Raw genomic sequence first — 23,361 nt, 5'->3', positions numbered from 1 at the left:
GGGAGAGACAGGCTGGCGGGGGTGGGAGAGAAGCTGAGGGGGGAAGAGAGGCTGGGGTGGGGGGAAAGAAAGGCTGGGGGCGGGAAAGAGAGGCTGGGGGGTGGAAGACAGATGACGGGTTGAGAGAGGCTGGAGGGGGAGAGGCTGGCGGGGGGGAGGAGAGATCCGCGGGGGGTGGGGGGGGGGGGAGTGGCTGGCGGGGGCATGAAAGAGAGGCTGGGGGGGGAACAGAGGTTGGGGGGAGGGAAGAGAGGTGAGGGGGGGAGAGAGAGAGGCTTGGTTAGTAAAGGAGAGGCTGAGGGGGGAGGGGCTGGGTTTGGGAAGAGAGGCTGGAGGTGTGGGAGAGAGAGGTTAGGGCGGGGGGAGGGGGGACAGAATCGGAGGGGAGAGAGGGAACTCGGGGATGACGGATCACTTTCTTCCAACCCCCTCCAAGGGACATCGTCGGAGTGGATGAAGTCACGACACTGTCGCGATTCACTTCATAATCCAATAAATCTGTTAACGATCCATACACAATATCCCATCTATGGGGCAGGTGGGGTTGGGGGAGGATGCACTTGGACTGGGGTAAGACACTTCGGCTGGGGGAGGCATGAAGTTGGACTGGGGCACGGGTCTTTGGCTGGCCCTTGCTGTCTTCTGGGGAGCTCTGTTCCCCCCCCCCTCCCTCTCTCCCTCCTCCTCCCACCACCCAGCTGCTCTTTCTCCCCCACCTCTCTCACCACCCCATCAGCCTCTCTTTCCGCCCCCCCCCCCCCCAGCCTGTCTCACCGCCCACCCATCCCTCGCTCTCTCCCCCCCAGCCTCTCTTTCCCTTCCCCACTCCAGCCTCTCTCACCTCCCCCACCTCTCTCACCCCCCCCCAACCTGTGTCACTACCCCCCCCAGCCTCTCTCACCCCGCCAGCCTTTCTCACCCACCCCCCAGTCTCTCTAACCTCCCCCCCTGCCCCTCGCAGTCTCTCTTTCCCCTGCCTCCCCCCGTCCCCGGCCTCTCTCCCCCCTCAGCCCCTCTCTTCCTCACCAGTCTCTCTCCCCACCCGCTGCCTCTCTCACCACACCCCCTCCCCCTGCCCCACCTCTCTCTTCCCCCCTAGACTCTCTCTTCCCCCAGCCCCTCTCTACCCCCCCAGCCACAGCCTCTTTCCCCCCCCCAGCCACTCTTTCCTCACCCGCTGCCTCTCTCACTAGCTCCCCACACCGCCCCACCTCTCTCCACCCCCCCCAGCCACTCTCTTCCCCCCCCCACAGCCTCTCTTCCCCCCCCCCACAGCCTCTCTCCCACCACACAGTCTCTCCCCCCGCCAACAGCCTCTCTTCCCCCCCCACAACAGCCTCTCTCCACCCCCCCCCACAGCCTCTCTCTCCCCCCCCACCCACAGCCTCTCTCCCCCCTTCCACAGCCTCCCCCCCCGCCACAGCCTCCCCCCCCACAGCCTCTCTCCCCCCCCCCCCACAGCCTCTCTTCCCCCCCCCCCACAGCCTCTCTTCCCCCCCCCCACAGCCTCTCTTCCCCCCCCAGCCTCTCTCACCCCGCCAGCCTTTCTCACCCACCCCCCAGTCTCTCTAACCCCCCACCCCAGCCTCTCTCACCTCCCCTCCGCCCCTCGCAGTCTCTCTTTCCCCTGCCCCTCCCCACTCCAGCCTCTTTCCCCCTCCCCAGCCTCTCTCTTCCCCCATCAGCCCCTCTCTTCCTCGCCAGTCTCTCTCCCCACCCGCTGCCTCTCTCACCACACCCCCTCCCCCCGCCCCACCTCTCTCTTCCCCCCCCTAGATTCTCTCTTCCCCCTCCAGCCTCTCTTTCCCCCCCAGCCCCTCTCTACCCCCCCAGCCACTCTCTCCCCCTGCCACAGCCTCTTCCCCCCCAGCCACTTTTCCCCACCCGCTGCCTCTCTCACCAGCCCCCCACACCGCCCCACCTCTCCCCCCCCCAGCCACACTCTTCACCCCCCCCCCCCACAGCCTCTCTTCCCACCCCCCCAGCCTCTCCTCCCCCCCACAGCCTCTCTCCCCCTTCAGCCTTTCAACCCCCCCAAACACAGCCTCTCTCCCCCCTCCACAGCCTCCCTCTCTTTCCCCCTCCAGAGACTCTCTCCCACCTCCACAGACTCTCTCCCCCCCCCCTCCACAGCCTCTCTCTCCCCCTCCACAGCCTCTCTCTCCCCCCCCCAGCCTCTCTCTCCCCCAACCCCCCCACAGCCTCTCTCTCCCCCCCCCACAGCCTCTCTCCCACCACACAGCCTCTCTCCTCCCCAACAGCCTCTCTTTCCCCCCCCCCCCACAGCCTCTCTCTTTCCCCTACCCCCACAGCCTCTCTCCCACCACACAGCCTCTCTCCCCCCTCTCCACAGCCTCTTTCCCCCCCCACACAGCGCCTCTCCCCCCCCCCCCACAGCCTCTCTCTTTCCCCCCCCCCACAGCCTCTCTCTTCCCCCCCCCACAGCCTCTCTCTTCCCCCCCCCCACAGCCTCTCTCTTCCCCCCCCCCCACAGCCTCTCTTCCCCCCCCCCACAGCCTCTCTTCCCCCCCCCCCACAGCCTCTCTTCCCCCCCCCCCACAGCCTCTCTCCCCCCCCACAGCCTCTCTCCCCCCCCCCACAGCCTCTCTCCCCCCCCACAGCCTCTCTCCCCCCCCCCCACCTCTCTCCCCCCCCCCCCCACAGCCTCTCTTTCCCCCCCACAGCCTCTCTTTCCCCCCCCCACAGCCTCTCTTCCCCCCCCCACAGCCTCTGTCTCCCCCCCCCCCACAGCCTCTCTCTCTCCCCCCCCCCCACAGCCTCTCTCCCTCCCCACAGCCTCTCTTCCCACCCCCCCCCGCCCACAGCCTCTCCCCCCCCCCAGCCCCCAGCCTCTCTCCCTCCTCCAGCCTCTCTTCCCCCCTCAGGAAGTCAAATTTAATCGAGTTACAAATTGCAGTCAGTGAGACCTTGACCCATTCTTGTGAAACTTCAGGGTGTGGCTTATCCCCCATGGAGCCCAATCAGAAATAAGGGGCCATTTTTGCAGTACAAATAAACGTATCCTTTTTTTTAATGTCAAACGGTCATAAAAATAACAAAAAAAATATGCATATGTACCACCACAATCAATAAGAGTGGTGGGGCGGAAGAAAGAGGAAAAGCAAGAGAGTAGAATAGGAAGCTTAGAAGGGAAAATAAGATTTTGGTAAATAGATTATAAGGAGATTGACACAGAAACTGTTAATAGTAAACATGTACTTGTAAGTCTGTTTGTATATATAGAGCACCATGTACTGATATCACCTGTGTTGTGCCATGTATAATGTAACGTCTAGACTGTATTGCATGTAGTGTAAGATATTGTATGTACTGCAATGACCGTTAGTATTGTCATCATCCTCATCATCATAGGCAGTCCCTCGGAATTAAGGAAGACTTGCCCACTCCTGGAGTGAGTACTTTGGTGGTTGAACAGTCCAATACGAGAGCCACAAACTCGGCCACATGTGAGACAGACTGTTGTTGAGGGAAGGGGTGGGTGAGTCTGGTTTCCCGTATGCTCTTTCCGCTGCCGGCACTTGATTTCTGCATGCTCTCGGCGTTAAGACTCAAGGTGCTCAGCGCCCTCTCAGATGCACTTCCTCCACTTAGGGCAATCTTGGGCCAGGGACTCTCAGGTGTCAGTGGGGATGTTGCACTTTATCAAGGAGGCTTTGAGGGTGTCCTTGTAATGTTTCCGCTGCCCACCTTTGGCTCATTTGGGTGAAGGAGCTCCGAGCAGAGCACTTGCTTTGGGAGTCTCGTGTCTGGCATGCGAACTATGTGACCTGCCCAGCAGAACTGAGCGAATGTGGTCAGTGCTTCAATGCTGGGATGTTAGCCTGGATGAGGTGCGCCTGTCCTCCCAGGGGATTTGTAGGATTTTGCGGAGACATGGTTGGTGATATTTCTCCAGCAATTTGAGGTGTCTGCTGTACAGCCCTATAGACCATGAGCCTTTGAAACTTTTGTGAAAAAAAAACTCCAGGCCACAGGGAGGCGGGGTGGGGGGTGCGGTCGAGACAGATCTTCTGAGTCAATCCATCGGTCAGTATTGTCGGGAGGTGAATTTTTAATATACCATCATGGTGGAGTTGCAGCGAATGAGGGTACGGGGCGCAGAAGAGCGGAGGGCCCAGGGGCAGCATGGACCTACCCACACTGCGATATGTGTGCGCACTAGGTCCGTGCAGCATGGCATGTCTCCATTCTTAAGGGGTTGACTGTGGATGGGCAATGGCAGACATTTAGAGACCGCATGGATGAATTACAACAATTGTACATTCCTGTCTGGCGTAAAAATAAAAAAGGGAAGGTGGCTCAACCGTGGCTATCTAGGGAAATCAGGGATAGTATTAAAGCCAAGGCATACAAATTGGCCAGAAATAGCAGCGAACCTGGGGACTGGGAGAAATTTAGAACTCAGCAGAGGACGACAAAGGGTTTGATTAGGGCAGGGAAAATGGAGTACGAGAAGAAGCTTGCAGTGAACATTAAGGCGGATTGCAAAAGTTTCTATAGGTATGTAAAGAGAAAAAGGTTAGTAAAGACAAACGTAGGTCCCCTGCAGTCAGAATCAGGGGAAGTCATAACGGGGAACAAAGAAATGGCAGACCAATTGAACAAGTACTTTGGTTCAGTATTCACTAAGGAGGACACAAACAACCTTCTGGATATAAAAGGGGTCAGAGGGTCTAGTAAGGAGGAGGAACTGAGGGAAATCTTTATTAGTCGGGAAATTGTGTTGGGGAAATTGATGGGATTGAAGGCCGATAAATCTCCAGGGCCTGATGGACTGCATCCCAGAGTACTTAAGGAGGTGGCCTTGGAAATAGCGGATGCATTGACAGTCATTTTCCAACATTCCATTGACTCTGGATCAGTTCCTATCGAGTGGAGGGTAGACAATGTAACCCCAATTTTTAAAAAAGGAGGGAGAGAGAAAGGGAATTATAGACCGGTCAGCCTGACCTCAGTAGTGGGTAAAATGATGGAATCAATTATTAAGGATGTCATAGCAGCGCATTTGGAAAATGGTGACATGATAGGTCCAAGTCAGCATGGATTTGTGAAAGGGAGATCATGCTTGACAAATCTTCTGGAATATTTTTGAGGATGTTTCCAGTAAAGTGGACAAAGGAGAACCAGTCGATGTGGTATATTTGGACTTTCAGAAGGCTTTCGACAAGGTCCCACACAGGAGATTAATGTGCAAAGTTAAAGCACATGGGATTGGGGGTAGTGTGCTGACATGGATTGAGAACTGGTTGTCAGACAGGAAGCAAAGAGTAGGAGTAAATGGGGACTTTTCAGAATGGCAGGCAGTGACTAGTGGGGTACCGCAAGGTTCTGTGCTGGGGCCCCAGCTGTTTACACTGTACATTAATGATTTAGACGAGGGGATTAAATGTAGTATCTCCAAATTTGCGGATGACACTAAGTTGGGTGGCAGTGTGAGCTGCAAGGAGGATGCTATGAGTGACTTGGATAGGTTAGGTGAGTGGGCAAATGCGTGGCAGATGAAGTATAATGTGGATAAATGTGAGGTTATCCACTTTGGTGGTAAAAACAGAGAGACAGACTATTATCTGAATGGTGACAGATTAGGAAGGGGGAAGGTGCAGCGAGACCTGGGTGTCATGGTACATCAGTCATTGAAGGTTGGCATGCAGGTACAGCAGGCGGTTAAGAAAGCAAATGGCATGTTGGCCTTCATAGCGAGGGGATTTGAGTACAGGGGCAGGGAGGTGTTGCTACAGTTATATAGGGCCTTGGTGAGGCCACACCTGGAGTATTGTGCACAGTTTTGGTCTCCTAACTTGAGGAAGGACGTTCTTGCTATTGAGGGAGTGCAGCGAAGATTCACCAGACTGATTCCCGGGATGGTGGGACTGACCTATCAAGAAAGACTGGATCAACTGGGCTTGTATTCACTGGAGTTCAGAAGAGTGAGAGGGGACCTCATAGAAACGTTTAAAATTCTGACGGGTTTGGACAGGTTGGATGCAGGAAGAATGTTCCCAATGTTGGGGAAGTCCAGAACCAGGGGTCACAGTCTAAGGATAAGGGGTAAGCCATTTAGGACCGAGATGAGGAGAAACTTCTTCACCCAGAGAGTGGTGAACCTGTGGAATTCTCTACCACAGAAAGTAGTTGAGGCCAATTCACTAAATATATTCAAAAGGGAGTTAGATGAAGTCCTTACTACTCGGGGGATCAAGGGGTATGGCGAGAAAGCAGGAAGGGGGTACTGAAGTTTCATGTTCAGCCATAACTCATTGAATGGCGGTGCAGGCTAGAAGGGCTGAATGGCCTGCTCCTGCACCTATTTTCTATGTTTCTATTCATCCTGGTTAATCCTTGCCACTGGATAAAGGCCTAGCTCTGTCAAGTCCGTGTGGTGGCTGATGGGCAACGGTCACCACACATTAAAAAAATCCACGCACAGGCATCTTCCACCCCCTCAACTGGAGTTCAGGACTGGAACATCGGGTCCTTCATTGAAACATCTGTGAACTCTCGTGGAAGCAAGTCATCCTCATTTGGGGGACCGCCTATGAATGAATGAGACCATGAGCTGGGTGGTAGTTTTGAGGGCCTGGTCTTCAAATACTCTTTTCCTCAGGCGGCCGAAGGCTGCACTGGCGCACTGGAGGCGGTATTGGATCTCGTCGTCGATGCCTGCTCTTGTTGATAGGAGGCTCCCAAGATATTTCTTCAAAGAATTTTACACGATTAGACGAAAACTACTTTTCAGAAATCCATACTGATTGTCCCTGATTAACTCGTGCTTCCCTAAGTGCTTAGTATTTTCATTCTATGTTATAGACTTTCATAGTTTATTAATAACTGAAGTGAGAGATAACTGGCTTTAAATTTCCTAGCATATTACTGTTTTCTTTTTTGAAGCATGTTTTTCATCATCCAATCCTCTGGCATAATTTTTCTTTCCATGGAATTTTATTAAATCTTGTTTATTCCCTCAATTTCTTAATGTTTTGTTTCTGGCTTGCATCACAATCCTTGGATGTAATCCTTCAGGTCTCAGTAATTTCTCCTTTAAATCTGAGCAATTTCCTTAGTACCATTTCACTTTGAATAATAGCCTCCACTAACTGTCCTACACTTGCCACTGGTGGTTCTACAATGCTAATATTCACCTCCACTTTGAAAACTGATGTAACATACTTATTTAGTATCCCGTGGATTCCCTCACTTTCCACTATGCTTGCCTCCTTCATCTTCATGGCCGTACTGTTACCTTGATTATCCTATTACTATTAGTTTATCCTTGATGGTTTTTGTTAATTATTTCATACTGGCTCTTAGCCTTTCTAATCTCCCTTTTTGTAGCTTTCCTATAGTTTTTATATTTGGACGGCTTTCATTTTTATTATCAGCCCTTGTGTTCTAGCTGCTTTTTTAGTTTTTAACTTCTTCCTATTTATCAATGGGATCTCATTCTTTTATGCACTTCCTTTTCTTCCTAACTGGACTATTCATAATTTGTAATCTTTCCATCACCTGCTTAAATATTTCTCATTGCTGATCTATGGTTCTATCTATCATTGTTTGACTTATGAGGAAAGGTTGAGTAGGTTGAGCCTCTACTCATTGGAATTCAGAAGAATGAAAGGTGATCTTATCAAAATGTATAAGATTATGAGGGCCTGCTTTATAAGGAGCAGGCTCAAGGGCCTACTCCTGCTCGTTTTTCTTATGTTCTTATTTTCTTATGAATCATAAGGGATGCAATATAGAAATACTTGGATTGGAAGGAACATATTCGGGACATCCAACAAGGCTTCATTAAAAAAAAGGTCATGTCTCACAAATCTGATTGTATTTTTTGAAAAAGTTACAAGTTGGTGGACGAGGGAAGCCCGGTAGAAATTGTCTTAGATTTCCAAAAAGCTTTTGACAAGGTACCGCATTAGAGGCTTCTCTACAAGATCGGAGCCTCTGGTATTAGTGGAAATATATTGAGTTGGATTTAGAACTGGCTGGCAGGACACAGGCAAGGAGTAGTTATAGATGGATTTGGATCTGTTTGGAGACCGGTGGTATCCCACTGGGATCAGTGTTGGGACCGTTGCTTTTTACTATTTTTACTAATGATCTGGATTGTGGGGCTGAGAGCATAATTTGCAGATGATACCAAGATCTGTGTGAGTGTTAGAACTGTAGAAGATGGTTGTATGCTTCAGATGGATCTTAATGTGTTGGGAGATTACGCTCAAGACTGGAAAATGATGTATAACTTAGATAAGTGCAGTGTTATGCATGTGGGCAGGGCAAATGCTCAATATTCGTACACCCACCAGGGAAAGGCATTAAAGATGGTGGAGATAGAAAGAGATTGGGCATTCTTGTGCATGCATCCTGAAAGGTACATGAGCAATGCCATGCAGCAAAAGCTAGAGCAAATACGGTGTTGGGATGTATCCATCGGACAATTGAGTATAAGATGAGTATAAGTACTGTTTGTCCTTGTACAAGACCTCAGGCAGGCCGCACTTGAAATATTGTGTCCAGTTTTCGTCTACTCACATAGTGGGTGATATTGAGGCTCTGGAAAGGGTGCAGAAGAGGCCCACTAGATTAATTCCAAGTCTAAAGCATCCTAATTCTCAAGATAGGCCAAAAGAGTTGGGACCCTATACATTGGAGCAACGTAGACTTAGGGGAGGATATGATTGAGGTTTATAAGATAAAGAAGGGAATAGACGGTGTTCCAGCTGACAGTTTATTTCAAGGAAATAGGTTAGGCAGGACCAGGGGTCACACATTTAAGTTGTATAAGGCTAGATCTAAGTTAGATGTTAGGAGGTGGTTCTTTTCCCAGAGAATAGTAAATCTCTGGAACAAGCTGCCCTTTCATCTGGTGGATGCAGACTCAGTGAATTCCTTCAAGCGAAAGCTGGATTTGTTTCTGGCTGTGGCAGAGATCATCTCTTACAGAAGATAGGTACTGCAAGGAATTTAATGGCCAGAGTGATATCCTGGACTAGTTTTGATAGCCTAAATGGGTCGAAGAGGAATTTCCCAGATTTTTTCCCCCCAAATTGGCCTGGCTTTTTTAATCAGTTTTTTTGCTTCTAGAGTTTATATGTTGTGATACAAAAGGTATCACAATTGTGTGGGACAGGCTCGATGGACCAGATGGTCTTTACCTATCCGTCATTGTTCGTACATTCATATATTATTCCCCGAGAAATCACAGAAAACTGTGCGTGTGTTAATATCCACTAAACATTTAAAGGAACCTCTTGCCTAGTTGAGCTGCTATGGCCTACCTAAGGCCCAATCAAAAACCCACATATGGTACCAAATGGGCAGAAAATTCGTGAGACCTATCCCGGCTTAATTATCTAACCTCTTGCACCCATTCACGTTCAAGAACTTTGGCGAGGAAAGGGAGTTTGAAGATGGGGACTGAGGGTTGAGGGTGGGCATTTTGAGGATGACAATGTGAAAGTGAGACTGACAGTACCTGAGAAAAGGAAACTATTTACAATGTCAGCTAGCAAGGTGACAAGGAAGGGAAGTTGGGTGGTTAGCAATTTAAAGGAAATGTAGCCTGGGAGCAGGAGGTGAGTCTCATGGTCAAGGTACCATGAGAAAAGATGGGAGAGAAACTTGGGAAAGATGCCGGTTCAGGGCTAGGGCAGGGTGCAGTTTGACTTAGTTGGCATGGGGAAGGGGGGAAGCAGCAGATGCAGCTGAACTTGCCATCAAGACACATGATTGAATTTCTATTCACTTAACACAGGACTACAGCTGTTTCATTTGGGACAGGCATGAGGACATGCATATAAAGTCACGTGGTAGTGACAAGGTCCTTGAAGGCATGTCTCCCCCCAGCCCTTTCTCAAGCCCAGCTGGTCGCTATCAAGAGGTAAAATACAGTAGCTTGGTAATAACCTACCAACAGGTGGCTAGCCACAGTACCACTAGCAGCAAAACATTTCAAGTCACTGCTTGTAAGAAAATCTAGCTAAGCCAGTACATCTGTAAAATTACTGAGAACCTCTTTCCCTTGATGTACTTTTTAAATATACCAAAATATGTATCTAAAACAGGAAAATGATCCAAAGAAGAATGAATGGATCAAAGACAGAATGCAAGCAGTATAATGCGAGTTACCCACCCTGTTAGCATCAGTTTTCCAGAAACCTGTAGGTTTGCTGCACAGTCTTCATTTGCACATAATCGTTCAAAAAATGTCTGTTCAAAAAAAGTAAGTCAGATATAAGAGTTCATACCCAATATGCAAAAAGAAACATAAAACATAAAATCATAAAGCTCATCGAGGTAAAGGACATTTCAAAGCTGCAATTGTGTAATTATATTTCTGAGACCATACAATAACAACAGATGAAATTTATGGAAAAGCTACACATCATTATCTCCACATAATGGAATACAATTGTGTCATGATTATGATATTGGCCTAGCAAACAAGATGTTGAACACGTGCCAGCAGTGGCCCTCAGGTAGGTTCCCGGGATTGGAGGTGAACAGGAGGAATGGGAACACGGACCAGCAACAGCTTGCAGTAGTGTTGTGGAGATGGGAGGAACACTCCTGCTCCTCCTGACTCCATATTCAGGCAAGTCAACTTACTTCTTTGGCTTTTTCAGTTGTCTCTCGCAGGACCAGTGGTCAGGCTGCCAATGACCTGATGGCACATGCTTCGCTCAGTTTTTGGCCAATTTGGTTTTAGAGTCTTGAAACAGGTTTTAGGGCTGAGTAGTGCAACTCAAAAGTCGTGGCTATACCAAATTGGTATCTGGTGTACTTCTGGGGGGGGGGGAGGGGGCGGGCGGGTCAGACGCTGGATAGCTTGGCCTGCGATTGCTCCCTCTAACTCTGATGTTTCACCCAGATATCAGTGTGGCATGTACCAATCTATACCTTCAAGACTTCAGCTTTACCGCTGAATGAAATAAATGATATATATATATATATAAAATCGTGTGCACACCTTGTTTTTGACTCCATTCGGTTGGTTTTCTTTCTTTTGCAAAACAGGCTGGAGTGGAGGGAAAGCATCTGTGGATTCATTCTTTACAATGTGCTTACCCAGGCAATATGTTGCTTCAAAGTATATTGGTGTTCTCATATCTCTGACTTCTCCCTTTTCAAAGAGATAACAGTTCAGAATGAAATAGGATTATGTGAACATTATTGAATCATATCATTGCAATAGTGTTTTTAGAGAGCAATTGACTAACCAAGATTGAGAGAAAGTCTTTATAGTAGATGGAATAGTAAAATCTGTTTTAGGTTTATTCAGAGTCAGAGGGCAATAAAGGACTTCACAGGGCCTCTAAAGATTTCCCCAGAGCAGATTTAGGTTGACAGCCTAAAGATTTCCCCTGTAGCAGATTAGGTACCTAATGCATGAAATGAATCCTCTTTGGGGAGTTGAGGGAGAAGGGGGGGGTGGTGGGGGATGGTGGGGGGGGGCAGTAGATGGTGGGTTTGACAGCCCAAGGTACTGGAAGGAATTTTAACCTCCAAGAACAGGTGAGTTAGGGGCGATGGGTAGTTAAAATAAGTGAATTTGTGACCCCAATGCAGCCATGTTTGGATGTCTGCAAGTAACCTAGTCGCCGAAGTTGGGACCTTAATTACTGCAGGCAGGTAGGTTGTTATTGCTGAAATTAATATCCTTAGGAAATGTTAATGAGATCTTTTTCAATTGAATTCTGCTTATCTTTAAATGTAATGTCTCCAGCACAGGTTTCCCGGGGCTTGGGAAACTGACTAGTAAAGCAGAGTTGAGTTTGAGCAGCACTTCAGTGGGTATTTAAACTTGTCATTGCCCCAACAACAACTTTTATTTATAGTGTTTTTAACATAGTAAAACATCCGAAGGCACTTCACAGCAGTGTTATAAGACAAAACAACTTAATTTGACTGAGCCACATAAGAAGAAATTAAGGCAGATGACCAAAAGCTCGATCAAAGTGTTGTGTATATAATAATTCGATAGACTGAATACTGTAAACTAACACAGGTACAAACCTGGCTCTGCTTTATTAGGGCCCAAAGTGATTCCATTACATGATGGCTTGCCTTTTATACCTGGGCCGCGCACACGTGCATAGAGCCCAATGACCTCCGACAGTGGCGCCAACTGGTGGCTAGTAACCCCAAGCATACATACATGACATAAAGGTAGGTTTTAAGGAGCGATTTAAAGGAGGAAAGAGAGAGGTGGAGAGGTTTAGGGAGGGAATTCCAAAGCTTAGGGCCCCAGCAGCTGAAGGCACGGCCACTGATGGTTGAGCAGTTATAATCCAGGATGTTCAAAAGGGCAGAAAAGCTTACTTAATGCAGCTGGTCTCTCAATTCCCTCTGGCAAACATTTGCCAGAGAGTTCTTGTGTTGATACAGCTTGTTCTAAACTTTGGGGGCTTTCAAATTGACAAGATCAGGATGGCAGGTGCGTGGAAGTGTTTGACAGCACATCAGAAGAGGAAGACCATCGCGATCTATGGCAACGATGATGTGCCGGCACACAAATCAGCAGGTGCACAGGAACGTAAGAACATAACAAATAGGAGCAGGAGTAGGTCATTCGGGTCTTCGAGCCTGCACCGCCATTTAATAGGGTCATGGCTGATCTTCTACCTCAACCCCAACTTCCCCACATCCCTTGATTCCCTTAGTATCAAAAGATCTATCGATTTCTGTCTTGAGTATACTCACGACTGAACATTCACACCCCTCTTGGATAAAGAATTACAAAGATTCACCACCCTTTGAGTGAAGAAATTTCTCTTCATCTCAGTCCTAAATGGACAACCCCTTATTCTGAGACTGTGACCTCTGGTTCTAGACTCTCCAGCCAGAGGAAACATCCTCCCTGTATCTACCCTGTCAAGCCATGTAAGAAATTTGTATGTTTCAATGAGATCACCTCTCATTCTTCTAAACTCTAGAGAATATAGGCCTAGTCTGCTCAATCTCTCCTCATAGAACAATCCCCCCATCCCAGGAATCAGTCTGGTGAACCTTCGTTGCACTCCCTCTATAGCAAATATATCCTTCCTTAGGTAAGGAGACCAAAACTGTATTCAGGTGTGGTCTTACTAAGACCCTATAAAATTGTAGTAAGACACATTAGCCCCAAACTTGGTGGGAGCTAAGGCCCGCCCATCTCGCTGGGGCCAGTCGGCCGGAAGTTTAGTCGCGGTTCTGTTGGCGGGAGCAGCAGGCAGCGGGAGTCAGTGTGCATGAGCGGGCGGCAGCAGCAGTGGGCTGTGGGTGCAGGCCTCTCGACTCGGCAAACATCGGAGGCAGTGCACCGCGAAAGCGGGAGAATTAGATTTTTATTTTGTAGTTTCTTGTGGGCGATGACATCACTTCTCCCCTGATTGTGGCTGATGGCACAGCTGCGCATGCGCATAAAACCTCGCTACTCACTTGGACCTGCCAGTTGCAGAGGGGTCAGATTTGGAGAGAGAAAAATGAGATCATCATCAGCCATCCATCTAAAATCTGTCATGAGTCCAAAAAAAGCTTCCAAGAATTCATACGAGGGAGGCCCAGAGCTCCCTGGTTTACTGAGGAGGAGCTGGAGGAACTTGTATGTGAGGTGGAGCGCTGTTATAAAGACTTCACCCGGGATGGTCGTGGCAAGCCCAATATAGACACATTTGGCGGGAGATTGGGGAGGCCGTGTCCTCAGTGGGCAACATTGTGTGGGATGGAGACCAGTGCAGGAAATGATGGAACAATATTGTTGCACCAGCAAGAGTAAGTAAGCATGTATTGTTGCACTCCCGTACTACTCCAAAAGGTTCTGTGTTCATTGTGTCTGTGTGTGTGTGTTGCATAAGCAAAACGGGTAAAGGCTGCAACTTTTATTTCTGCAGAAGAGCATCCAACACATCAAAGCAGAGTGGCATGGGAGGGGGCCCACCAGATGTCAACGAGGTGACTAGCCTGGAGGAGCGTGCCTTGGCGTTGGTGGTGACCACCCCCATACCACCACACAGGGTGGTGCAGATCCCGTGCTAGAGCATGGTAAGCGTATCCGAATCTCCGGTCTGTGTCATGCTCATGTCATGCAAGGTCATGTAATGTTATGTCAAATGCTTTTTACTGCACTATGTTTCAGCCATTAATGGTTGTGCTCATGTAACGATGGAAGTCTTTGAAGTAAGAATTGAAATGTGATGGTACACATGTCACTCCTCAGATAATGAAGCAGTCAATGGCCGCATGCAGCAAGACCTCAATGGCATTCAGGCTTGGGCTGAATGCACACAAGTGCCAGGCAATGGCCATCTCCAACAAAGGAGAATCTAACCACCTCCCCTTGATATTCAACGGCATTACCATCACCGTATCCCTCACCATCAACATCCTCAGGGTCACCATTGACCAGAAACATAACTGGACTAGCCATAGAAATACCGTAGCAACAAGAATGAGTCAGAGGCTGGGTGTTCTGGGCGAGTTTCTCACCTCCTGACTCCCTGACTTTCCACCATCTACTAAGGCCCAAGTCAGAAGTATGATGGAATACTCTCCACTTGCCTACATGAGTGCAACTCCAACAACACTCAAGAAGCTCGACACCATCCAGGACAAAGCAGCCAGCTTGATTGGCACCCCTTCCATCACCTTCTACATTCACTCCCTTCACCACCGGCGCACCGTGGCTGCATCTATAAGTAACTCACCACAGCTTCTTCAGCAGCACCTTCCAAACCCATGACCTCTACCACCTAGAAGGACAAGGGCAGCAGGTGCATGGGAGGACCAGCACCGGCAAGTTCCCTTCCAAGTTACACACTATCCTGACTTGGAAATATTTTGCCATACCTTTATTGTAGCTGGGTCAAAATCCTGGAACTCCCTCCCTAACAGCACTGTGGGAGCACCTTCACCACACGGACTGCAGCATTTCCACCACCTTCTCAAGGGCAATTAGGGATGGGCAATAAATGCTGGCCCTGTCAGCGACGCCCACATCCCGGAACGAATAAAAATATTGGCAGCCGAATTTGATGCTCCACGGAGGTGACCTTTCTCTCCATGGAAGACATTCTCCCAATTCCCGATTCCACCAATCCATTAACGATCGGGTTGGACTCCTTCATCCTCTCCATTATTGGGATTGTGCGTGGCACGTCTGTCAGTACCCAACTAAGTTGCTGATGCACCTCTAGCATTCTCCCTCTCAATGATTGCCCCCGGGGTTCAGCACTTGCGTCCAGCTGTGAAGATATTGGAGAGGATTGTGCTCCCCAAGGTGGCTTCTCCACAGCTGTCCCTGCCATTAGTGTTTGCTCATGCTCACTTGTGAACTGTGAGTCACCAGGTGAAAACCCAACTGTCTATGTGGAACAAGCGTTGAAAAAAATAGACCTGTGAATGAGTGGTGAGGTATTCACCCAACGGATGTCGTGTATTCGATGAGGGTGACCGAGAGACAGATGCATCACATTGCATAAGGATTGGAGTGAGTGTTAATGGTGGATGGATATAAATGGGAAAGTGCTGAAGTGCATAGAAAATGAAGGATGTGTGCTTCTGCAAGTTGAGTGGGTTTGAGGAGTGACGTGATGGAGTACGCTTGGCAAGACAGTGTGAGGGGGCGGGTGGAGGTGACGGGAGCAGTTTAAAGCACAGGTAGGTGAATGAGGACAACGTATAGAGTTTTCCTGATCTGGTTAGTTCATTAAAATCGCTTCCTGCACTGTATCCAAGACCGGGTCACATTGCTCCTGCTGCTCACCTCCTCGGCTACCTCTAACTGTGTCTTCATGGTGAGAGCAGCAGGTTTCTGTCATGTATCTCACACTACTGTATATAACTGTATCTTACCATGCTGTACATGACTGTAACTAGATATGACCTGTAACCACAAGCATACTTTACCACCAGGGGTGCACTTGCAGGAGACACTGCATACCTGTTCCACACAGGTATATAAAGGCAGGTCTCAGGCAAGTGTGGCACTCGAGAGCTGTGAAATAAAGGTGCAGGTCGAGATTGACCTTGACTTCAGCATGTGCCTCGTGTAAGTCTGTACTGCAGGGTCAGGACTTTACAGTTTCTTCCTCCCTTTGCTGGGGTAAAGTATGTCCCTGCTGCTCCTGACTGCACCCATCAGTAATTCCAGTGATGCATAATTAGATCTGGGCACTGCTTTGCTCTATGTGCAGCATTCAGTGTAAACACTCTCTGACTCCTCCAATTTCCATTTGTATATTGCCCCTTTGAATACAGCAAAGATCGCGTTATGTGGGCGCGCATTGTACCCACTGCGCAACTTGGAGACGTGAAACGCAGAATTCAAAATATATTGCTTCAATTCAATGGCGATTGTAGATTCCAACCTACTGAATTGATTTCCGGGTTTTGCCCACACAATTCCATCCCCCACCCCGCTCGTAAGCTGTCTTCAGATTAATATCAGGACCACTAATTCTGATAATTCACCTGCTTAAATAAGCTCTTCCGTGATAACTTCAGGGGGCAATTGAGAGACTAGGAATTGTTCTGCAGAGCCAGAACTAGTGTCACCGGCTGTCACGTTAATGTAAAAATCTTATTAAAAATGTGACAAAAGAGATGTCTCCAGATGTTGACACAATTAACATTGAAATCCTCAGAGGCACTGCTGACATAGAACTTTTCAATGGAAAGATGACAGGATATACTGATTTTAATACAGTAATATATAGTTTTAGAGCCAGCAAATTTCAGTCAACAATTATTTAATCTCTTGGAAAGTGGGTAGGAGGTGGCAGTAGCTTGCAACCAGCAATCTCTGTAAAAAGCCAGTTTTTCTGTCAATCAGTAAATACTTCCATTGTTACAATTGTACAGAGGTAGATTTGATTGAAGAAGGAAAGTAATCTCCTGTGATGTCACCTATAGTTGAATAACAAGTTGGTATTTAATAACTAGATAAAGAATGGCCACTTGGGCAATGTATCTGACAGTTGGCACTACCTATGGAATTATATCACCTTATCACTCAAAAGAAAAAATTAGGAAGAAGGTGAAACAAATGTCACCACACACACTGCAGTGCAATGATCTGTTTCAGCATACCAGTTCCACTGTGGAATTGGAAAATCTAGAATAATTAATGTAGGATGTGCATATCTTTCCTTTGCACAGATAGAAAAGACAAACGGTAAATTCAGCGCTCCCAGTAGGGAACATGGAAACACACGAACACGACGGAAGTTGCACAGCCGAAAAATCATAACCAGACTGTTCTCTTTAAACATGCTGACTGACCTGCTGTATATTTCCAGAATTTGGTACTTTTTTTTCAGATTCTAGAAGTTGCAGTTTTACTTTTATTTTGTACTGCCAGCAGGTTTATGCTTTAGGTCCTGGTTTGTGCCAAGTTATTTGGTCTCCACTGAGGCAGAAGTTGGGGCACTCATATTGGTCTCAGAAACCTAGGTTGGGGAGAGAAAATGACCTGTGGTCTCTGCTCTTAATTGCAGTCTAGTGAGTCTTGCTGGAGAGCGCATGTCAGACAAGTTCAGGATAGGGATTGGACATGATGCCATCCACAGCTGAATAGCCACCCAACATTAACTGTTCAGGCTCACACATGAAGAATGACCATTTGGGCAAGGTACATGAAAGCAGCTGGCACCTGTGGAGCTGAGTCTCGCTAAGAGTGATTTAGGTAGTAAAATCAAACAAAAGGAATTTAGCTGATTCCTAACCACCTACTGTGTAAAACTTAAACAGCTTGAAGCAGTGACTATTACAATACTGGACTTGATTAAATTGATTAAATTATTCCCCAGGTGCATGCAATAGACAGACAATGATTGTCCTTTCACATGCCCACTGTTTCCATTCATACATACATGCTTGCTTGCTTTGACCTAAATTGAATGTCATTTAATCCGTATTAATTTTCCACAAGGTCTCTTATACATCTGAAGCACATTAAATAAATGTATCTAATTACCAATTAATTATTCTGTTCCTTGAATTGATGTAACTAAAGTGCATTCTAGTAAGCATTTTGTATGAGAGATAATCAAACATTAACCCTCAACAGCTTCAACTGTATTACACTGCACGTTAGGTAGCAACATGTAGATTCCTTCTATTTTACACTAATGACACTGATACCTGCTTCATTTTCTTTGACCCTGAAAGTGTGGATGGCAGACATTTAAACAGCCATGTGACAAACGCCTGAAAAATTCTAGAGGTTTCTCAATCTCTTGTTTCCTGGAAAGCAGCACGACATATTGGCCCTGAAATTCCATTTTGGCCTTCCCGTGGGCATTTTAGAGAAAAAATACGCACCTACCTTAAGCTGCTGCCCATGTTTGACTTTCTGATGCTGAGGCCTCTCCTGACTGCCAGTCGCAACGTGTGCATGTCGACGCGTGCGCAGGCCTACAGCTGGAGTCATATGGCTCCGGGCAGCCAATCAGATAAAGTATCATATTAATAGGAGTTCCGTAGGGTCCTAAACTCCTATTACTATGATTGTGATAGAGCTCGAAACACCCAAAACACAACCCCAATCACCCAAAACACTAATAAAAAATAGAAAATAATTACACTACATTCATTTAAATTGAAGTTATTGTCTTAAAAAAATAATTTCCCAATTTTTTAAAAGTTTAAAAAAATAAATTTACCATTGTGGGGAGGGTTTTTAATGATGAAATATATTTTAATAACTTTATTTTTATATGTTTTTGTGTTTTTTAAAACACTTGCGCCTGTAAAAGTAGGCTATGCCCCTGCTTTTTCATGCGCAAGATTTTTGAGGACATTTCGGAAATATCGGAAATTTCCACTTACAAATGTCCTCGCACCCGAGATGCGGCCATCTGTCAAGCCAGAAACTTGATAGATCGGCATTGCGCGCTGGAAACCGGCATTTCCGATGCCTTCCCGGGTCCGTAGGAACGCCGTATGAACCCAGGAAGGCTGGAATTGTTGGCCCAATATCAAACTGCTGATTTATCCAAGTGTCTTTATAGTAGTTAATATTACAAGTTACTTTTCTTGTATTTTATTTAATTACTAAAACCGCTCAGTTTGGCATTATTCAACATACAACTTATCCATGAGATATAGGGGCATGTAGGCAGGAATATTGTCTTTGAAGAACTAGAGCAGTAATTTTTTGAGTTCATGCTCTTGGTGGACAACCTAGCCTGTTGGCAGCACATATTGGAAATTTAGGCATGCGCTGCCCAAGGTTTTCTGACCATTAGAATTAATGGACAGAGCTCCCCATTGAGACTACAAACTTGCAAAATTACCCCTCTAAGATATGGAATCAGATTCGGGCCTGAGAGATGAGAAACTGATAGATATTAAGAACCCTAAGCAAGAGTACTAATCAAAGGATACATTCCCTAATTGTAGGAAAAATATGGCTGCACTCCCAGCAGCACTGTGTACTCCCGATCCCACCAGATTACAGGGAGTATACTGTATACTCCCTGCACATTTGTTATTGGCGTAGGGAGTGCGTGGCCAGTTAGTGGGCAGAGAATCCCAAGTACAACAGCTCAGAAAAGGGCTTCTTTTCTTAAAGGGTGACATTGTATTTTTGGGTCCCTCTACTGGTATACCTCAGAGCAGGCTGTCGATGACTATAGCCACTGATAGAAGTGCTCATAGAAGGTGGCAATCTTTGATACTGAGGGGAACCCTCTTAACCAACTAATTGTGAAGTGAGCATGCCAAGCCATGTCAGTGCAGGTGGTGATACATGTCAATGTAGTTTATCATGTCTATAAGAGCAGAGGAGATGTGAGGAAAAGGTTTGTAAGACTGACAATGATTGTCAAGGTAGGATTACCGAATGTTTCAGACTCTGGGGGCGAAATTGCGTATTGCCCTGTTTGGGGGCGGTGACCTTCGTGAGGCGGGACATCCTGCGCCTGGCGCAGAAGTCCCGCCTCATGACCTAAAGTGGGGTTACCGCTCCCAAGAAGAAGTGGGATGCTAAACGCGTGCAAGTCAAAGCGCAACACGGCCTCTCCGCATAGCGCGAATGCGGCCTCTCCGCGTAGTGCTGACGTGGCCTCTCCACCAGGCAGCACCATCACAGTATGGACCCCACGAAAAATCACATGGAGGACAGACCGGTAAGTCAGAGGATAACACAAAATGGTGCGCACATCTCCCCTTTACATTTCGCCCCATGAGTGGAGTGCGACCCAGTTCATGACCTGCATGGCTGGCACTGATATTGACCGCCGCAGCCTCACTGGATGGTGGCCAGTTTCCGCTGTGGGGCAAAAATGGAGCGCTGCGCACGGCGGTGGTGTAATCACTGGAGGCGCTACCAGTTTTGAGCCTCTGCTAACTCCCACACAATTTCTCTGGTAACGTCACCCCCCCTGCCCTCCGCCCGGGCGAGCAATGATTTGCACCCCGTTAGCAGCCCCCAGAGTCGAATTTCTCCCTCTCTATATCTGATCCCAATTGGATTTGTGGTGACTGAAACCCTCATTCGTGTCTTTGATACCTCCAGGCTGGATTATTTCAATGTTCTCTTTGTCAGCCACTCATCCTCCATCAACTTCAACTCATTCGAAGCTCTGCTGCTTGTATCCTATCTAGCATCTAGTCCTGTTTTTCTATTATTCCCATCCTTCCTGACCTGCATTAACATCCGATCTCCCAAAGCCTTAAATTTTAAATTCTCATCCTCATGTTCAAATCCATCCACGGCCATACCCCTCTATACCTGAAACCTCCTCCATCCCCATCAACCCCAGTGAACTCTATGTTCCTTTTACTCCAGCCTCTTGTGCATTCCCCCCTCTCTTTAACCCACCATTGTAACCACATCTACAGCCAACTAGATACCGCTCTATGGAATTCCCTCCCTAAACCTCTCCAACTCTCCACCACTGTCTCCTCCTTTAATACCCTCATTTAAACCAACTTCTTTAACTAAGCTTTTGGTCATCCCTCCAAAAAACTCTTCCTTTGGTTCTAGAGCTATTTTTTTCAAGCCTCTATGAAGCAGCTTACAATGTTTCTTACATTAAAGGCACTACATTAATGTGGGTAACTGCTCAGGTATGTCCTGTCCACAAAAAGCTGGAAAAATCCAATCTAAACCATTACTGCCCTGACTACTCTCAATCATCAGCAAAGTGATGGAATGTGTCATCGACAATGCTATCAAGCGGCACTTATTCACCAATAACCAGCTCACCGATGCTCAGTTTGGGTTCCACCTTGACAACTTGGCTCCAGACATGGACAAAAGAGCTGAATTCCAGAGATGAGGTGAGAGTGACTGCTCTTGACATCAAGGCAGCATTTGACAGAGTATGGCATCAAGGAGCCTGAGTAAAATTGAAATCAATGGGAATCAGGGGGAAAGCTCTCCATTGGCTGGAGTCATACCTAGCACAAAGGAAGATGGTTGTGGTTATTGGAGGTCAATCATCTCAGCTCTCGGACATCGCTACAGGAGTTCCTCAGAGCAGTGTCCTCCGTCCAACCATTTTCAGCTGCATCATCAATGACCTTCCCTCCATCATAAAGTCAGAAGTGGGGATGTTCGCTGATGATTGTACAGTGTTCAGTTCCAGTCGCAACTCCTCAGATAATGAAATAGTCCGTCCCTGCATGCAGCAAGAACTGGACGACATTCAGGCTTGGGCTGATAAGCAGCAAGTAATATTCGTGCCACTCAAGTTCCAGGCAATGACTATCTCCAACAAGGTAGAGTCTAACTGTTATGTATGCATGTTAATGTATGTACTGTAACACTAGACCTTCACCCTGTATACACTATACCTGTACCACCAGAGGGTGCTGCTGCTGGAGACCCAAGGGTCACCTGTAGACTGCAGGTAACCCAGTATAAAAGGGTGTCCTCACTCTAGAAGCTGCAATAAAGGACTAAGGTCATTACAGTTCAAGTACTATATCCTTACCTCGTGGAGTCGTTATTAGAGTGCTTGCATACACTACAACTGGCGATGAGGTTACGAATTTCCATGCACAACATGTCTAACCTAAGCAACTGCCAAGAATTCGCTGATGGGGAAGATTGGGAAGTCTTTGTGGAAAGGCTGGAACACTTTTTCATCGCGAACGACCTGGCTGGGGCGAACAAGCGCAGAGCCATCCTGCTCAGCAGTTGTGGGCCCAATGTCCACGGCTTTGTCAGGAACCTGCTAGCCTCAGCGAAGATGACAACCAAAATCTATGTGGAGTTCGTAACTTTAATACAAGAACAACTCAAACCCAAAGAGAGCATCCTCACAACCAGACACCGGTTCTACACCCACAGGTGGCCCGAAGACCAAGAAATTGCTAAATATGCTGCAGATCTGAGAAGATTGGCTGCACCGTGTGATTTTGGCGACCACCTCACCGAAGCACTAAGGGACATCTTCGTTATTGGAATCAGCCACAAGGGCCTCCTCCATAAGCTGTTCTCTGTGGACACTATGGTCACTCTGCAGAAGGCAATCAAAGTGAGCCAGGCATTCATGATTTCGGTCTGCGACCCCAAAAGCATGATGACTCACACCCAGGACTCTAACCCGATGAGTACAGTGAACCGATAGGCAACTTTCAGAGGCAAGGCTGCTGCCCCGAATCCACAAACCTGAATCCGCCACATGGGGCCAACCGGCTATCCCCATGCTGGCGCTGTGGAGGAAACCACAGGGCCCACCAGTGCCGATACAAAGACTATACCTGCAAAGGCTGCAACACTAAAGGTCACCTTCAGCAAATGTGTAGAAGAAGTTTTACTCACCGAGTCGCTGAAGAGTTGGCCGATCACCCGGGCTCCAGCGCTGATGAAGACGAAGCTGCTCAGCCCTTGGAAGAGGAGTACAGAATATTTACCTGCTCCACCGAGAGTTCCCCGTGGAAAATGGAAGTAGAAATCAACGGGGTTCCAGTCTCGATGGAGATCGACACAGGAGAGAGCCAGTCGTTAATGAATCAGATGGCCTTTGAGAAACTCTGGGACGATCCTGCGAAACGACCAAAAGTGTCCCCAATCCAAGCAAAGCTACTCTACTACACAAAAGGCACCATCCCAGTCATTGGCAGTGTGGAGGCCAAGGACCCCAGGGCGGTGTGATGCACAAGCTACCTTTGTGGATCGTTGCCGGTGATGGTCCAACGCTGCTGGGAAGAAGATGGATGAAGCAAGTCCAAATCTGTCGGAGCGATGAAGGCCTCCGGGCCCCGGCAATCGACATCCTAAGCAGCCCCAAACTTGGATCCATCGCAGCACCTGAAGATCCTACTGTCTGACTCGACTGCGTGGCAACGACACAGACTGCATAACTCAACGGTGAGATGATCCAACCTGAACGACCAGACCTCACCTTCCGG

The 23,361-nt window shown here is 47.8% G+C and overlaps 1 protein-coding gene and 1 long non-coding RNA gene across 2 annotated transcripts in view; one reads left to right on the top strand and one right to left on the bottom strand.

The window, feature by feature from the left end:
* Positions 1–23,361, bottom strand: part of itga4 (integrin alpha 4) — a 185,843-nt gene that overhangs the window by 65,918 nt on the left and 96,564 nt on the right. Inside the window, exons 16-17 of the mRNA XM_070875800.1 lie at positions 10,988–11,140; positions 10,151–10,227 (exon numbers count right to left, since the gene is read on the bottom strand). Coding sequence (XP_070731901.1) covers positions 10,151–10,227; positions 10,988–11,140 — 230 coding nt within the window. The remainder of the gene's footprint in view (positions 1–10,150; positions 10,228–10,987; positions 11,141–23,361) is intronic.
* Positions 9,857–21,697, top strand: LOC139259884 (uncharacterized). Its single transcript, XR_011592673.1, has 3 exons — positions 9,857–9,898; positions 13,890–14,040; positions 21,143–21,697. It is a non-coding gene; the product is annotated as an uncharacterized lncRNA (long non-coding RNA).

The sequence above is a fragment of the Pristiophorus japonicus genome, chromosome 3, assembly GCF_044704955.1.
Source record: "Pristiophorus japonicus isolate sPriJap1 chromosome 3, sPriJap1.hap1, whole genome shotgun sequence".
Taxonomy (NCBI): domain Eukaryota; kingdom Metazoa; phylum Chordata; class Chondrichthyes; family Pristiophoridae; genus Pristiophorus; species Pristiophorus japonicus.
The sequence above is the reverse complement of the archived record's forward strand: the minus strand, read 5'-3'. Positions and strand labels throughout refer to the sequence as shown.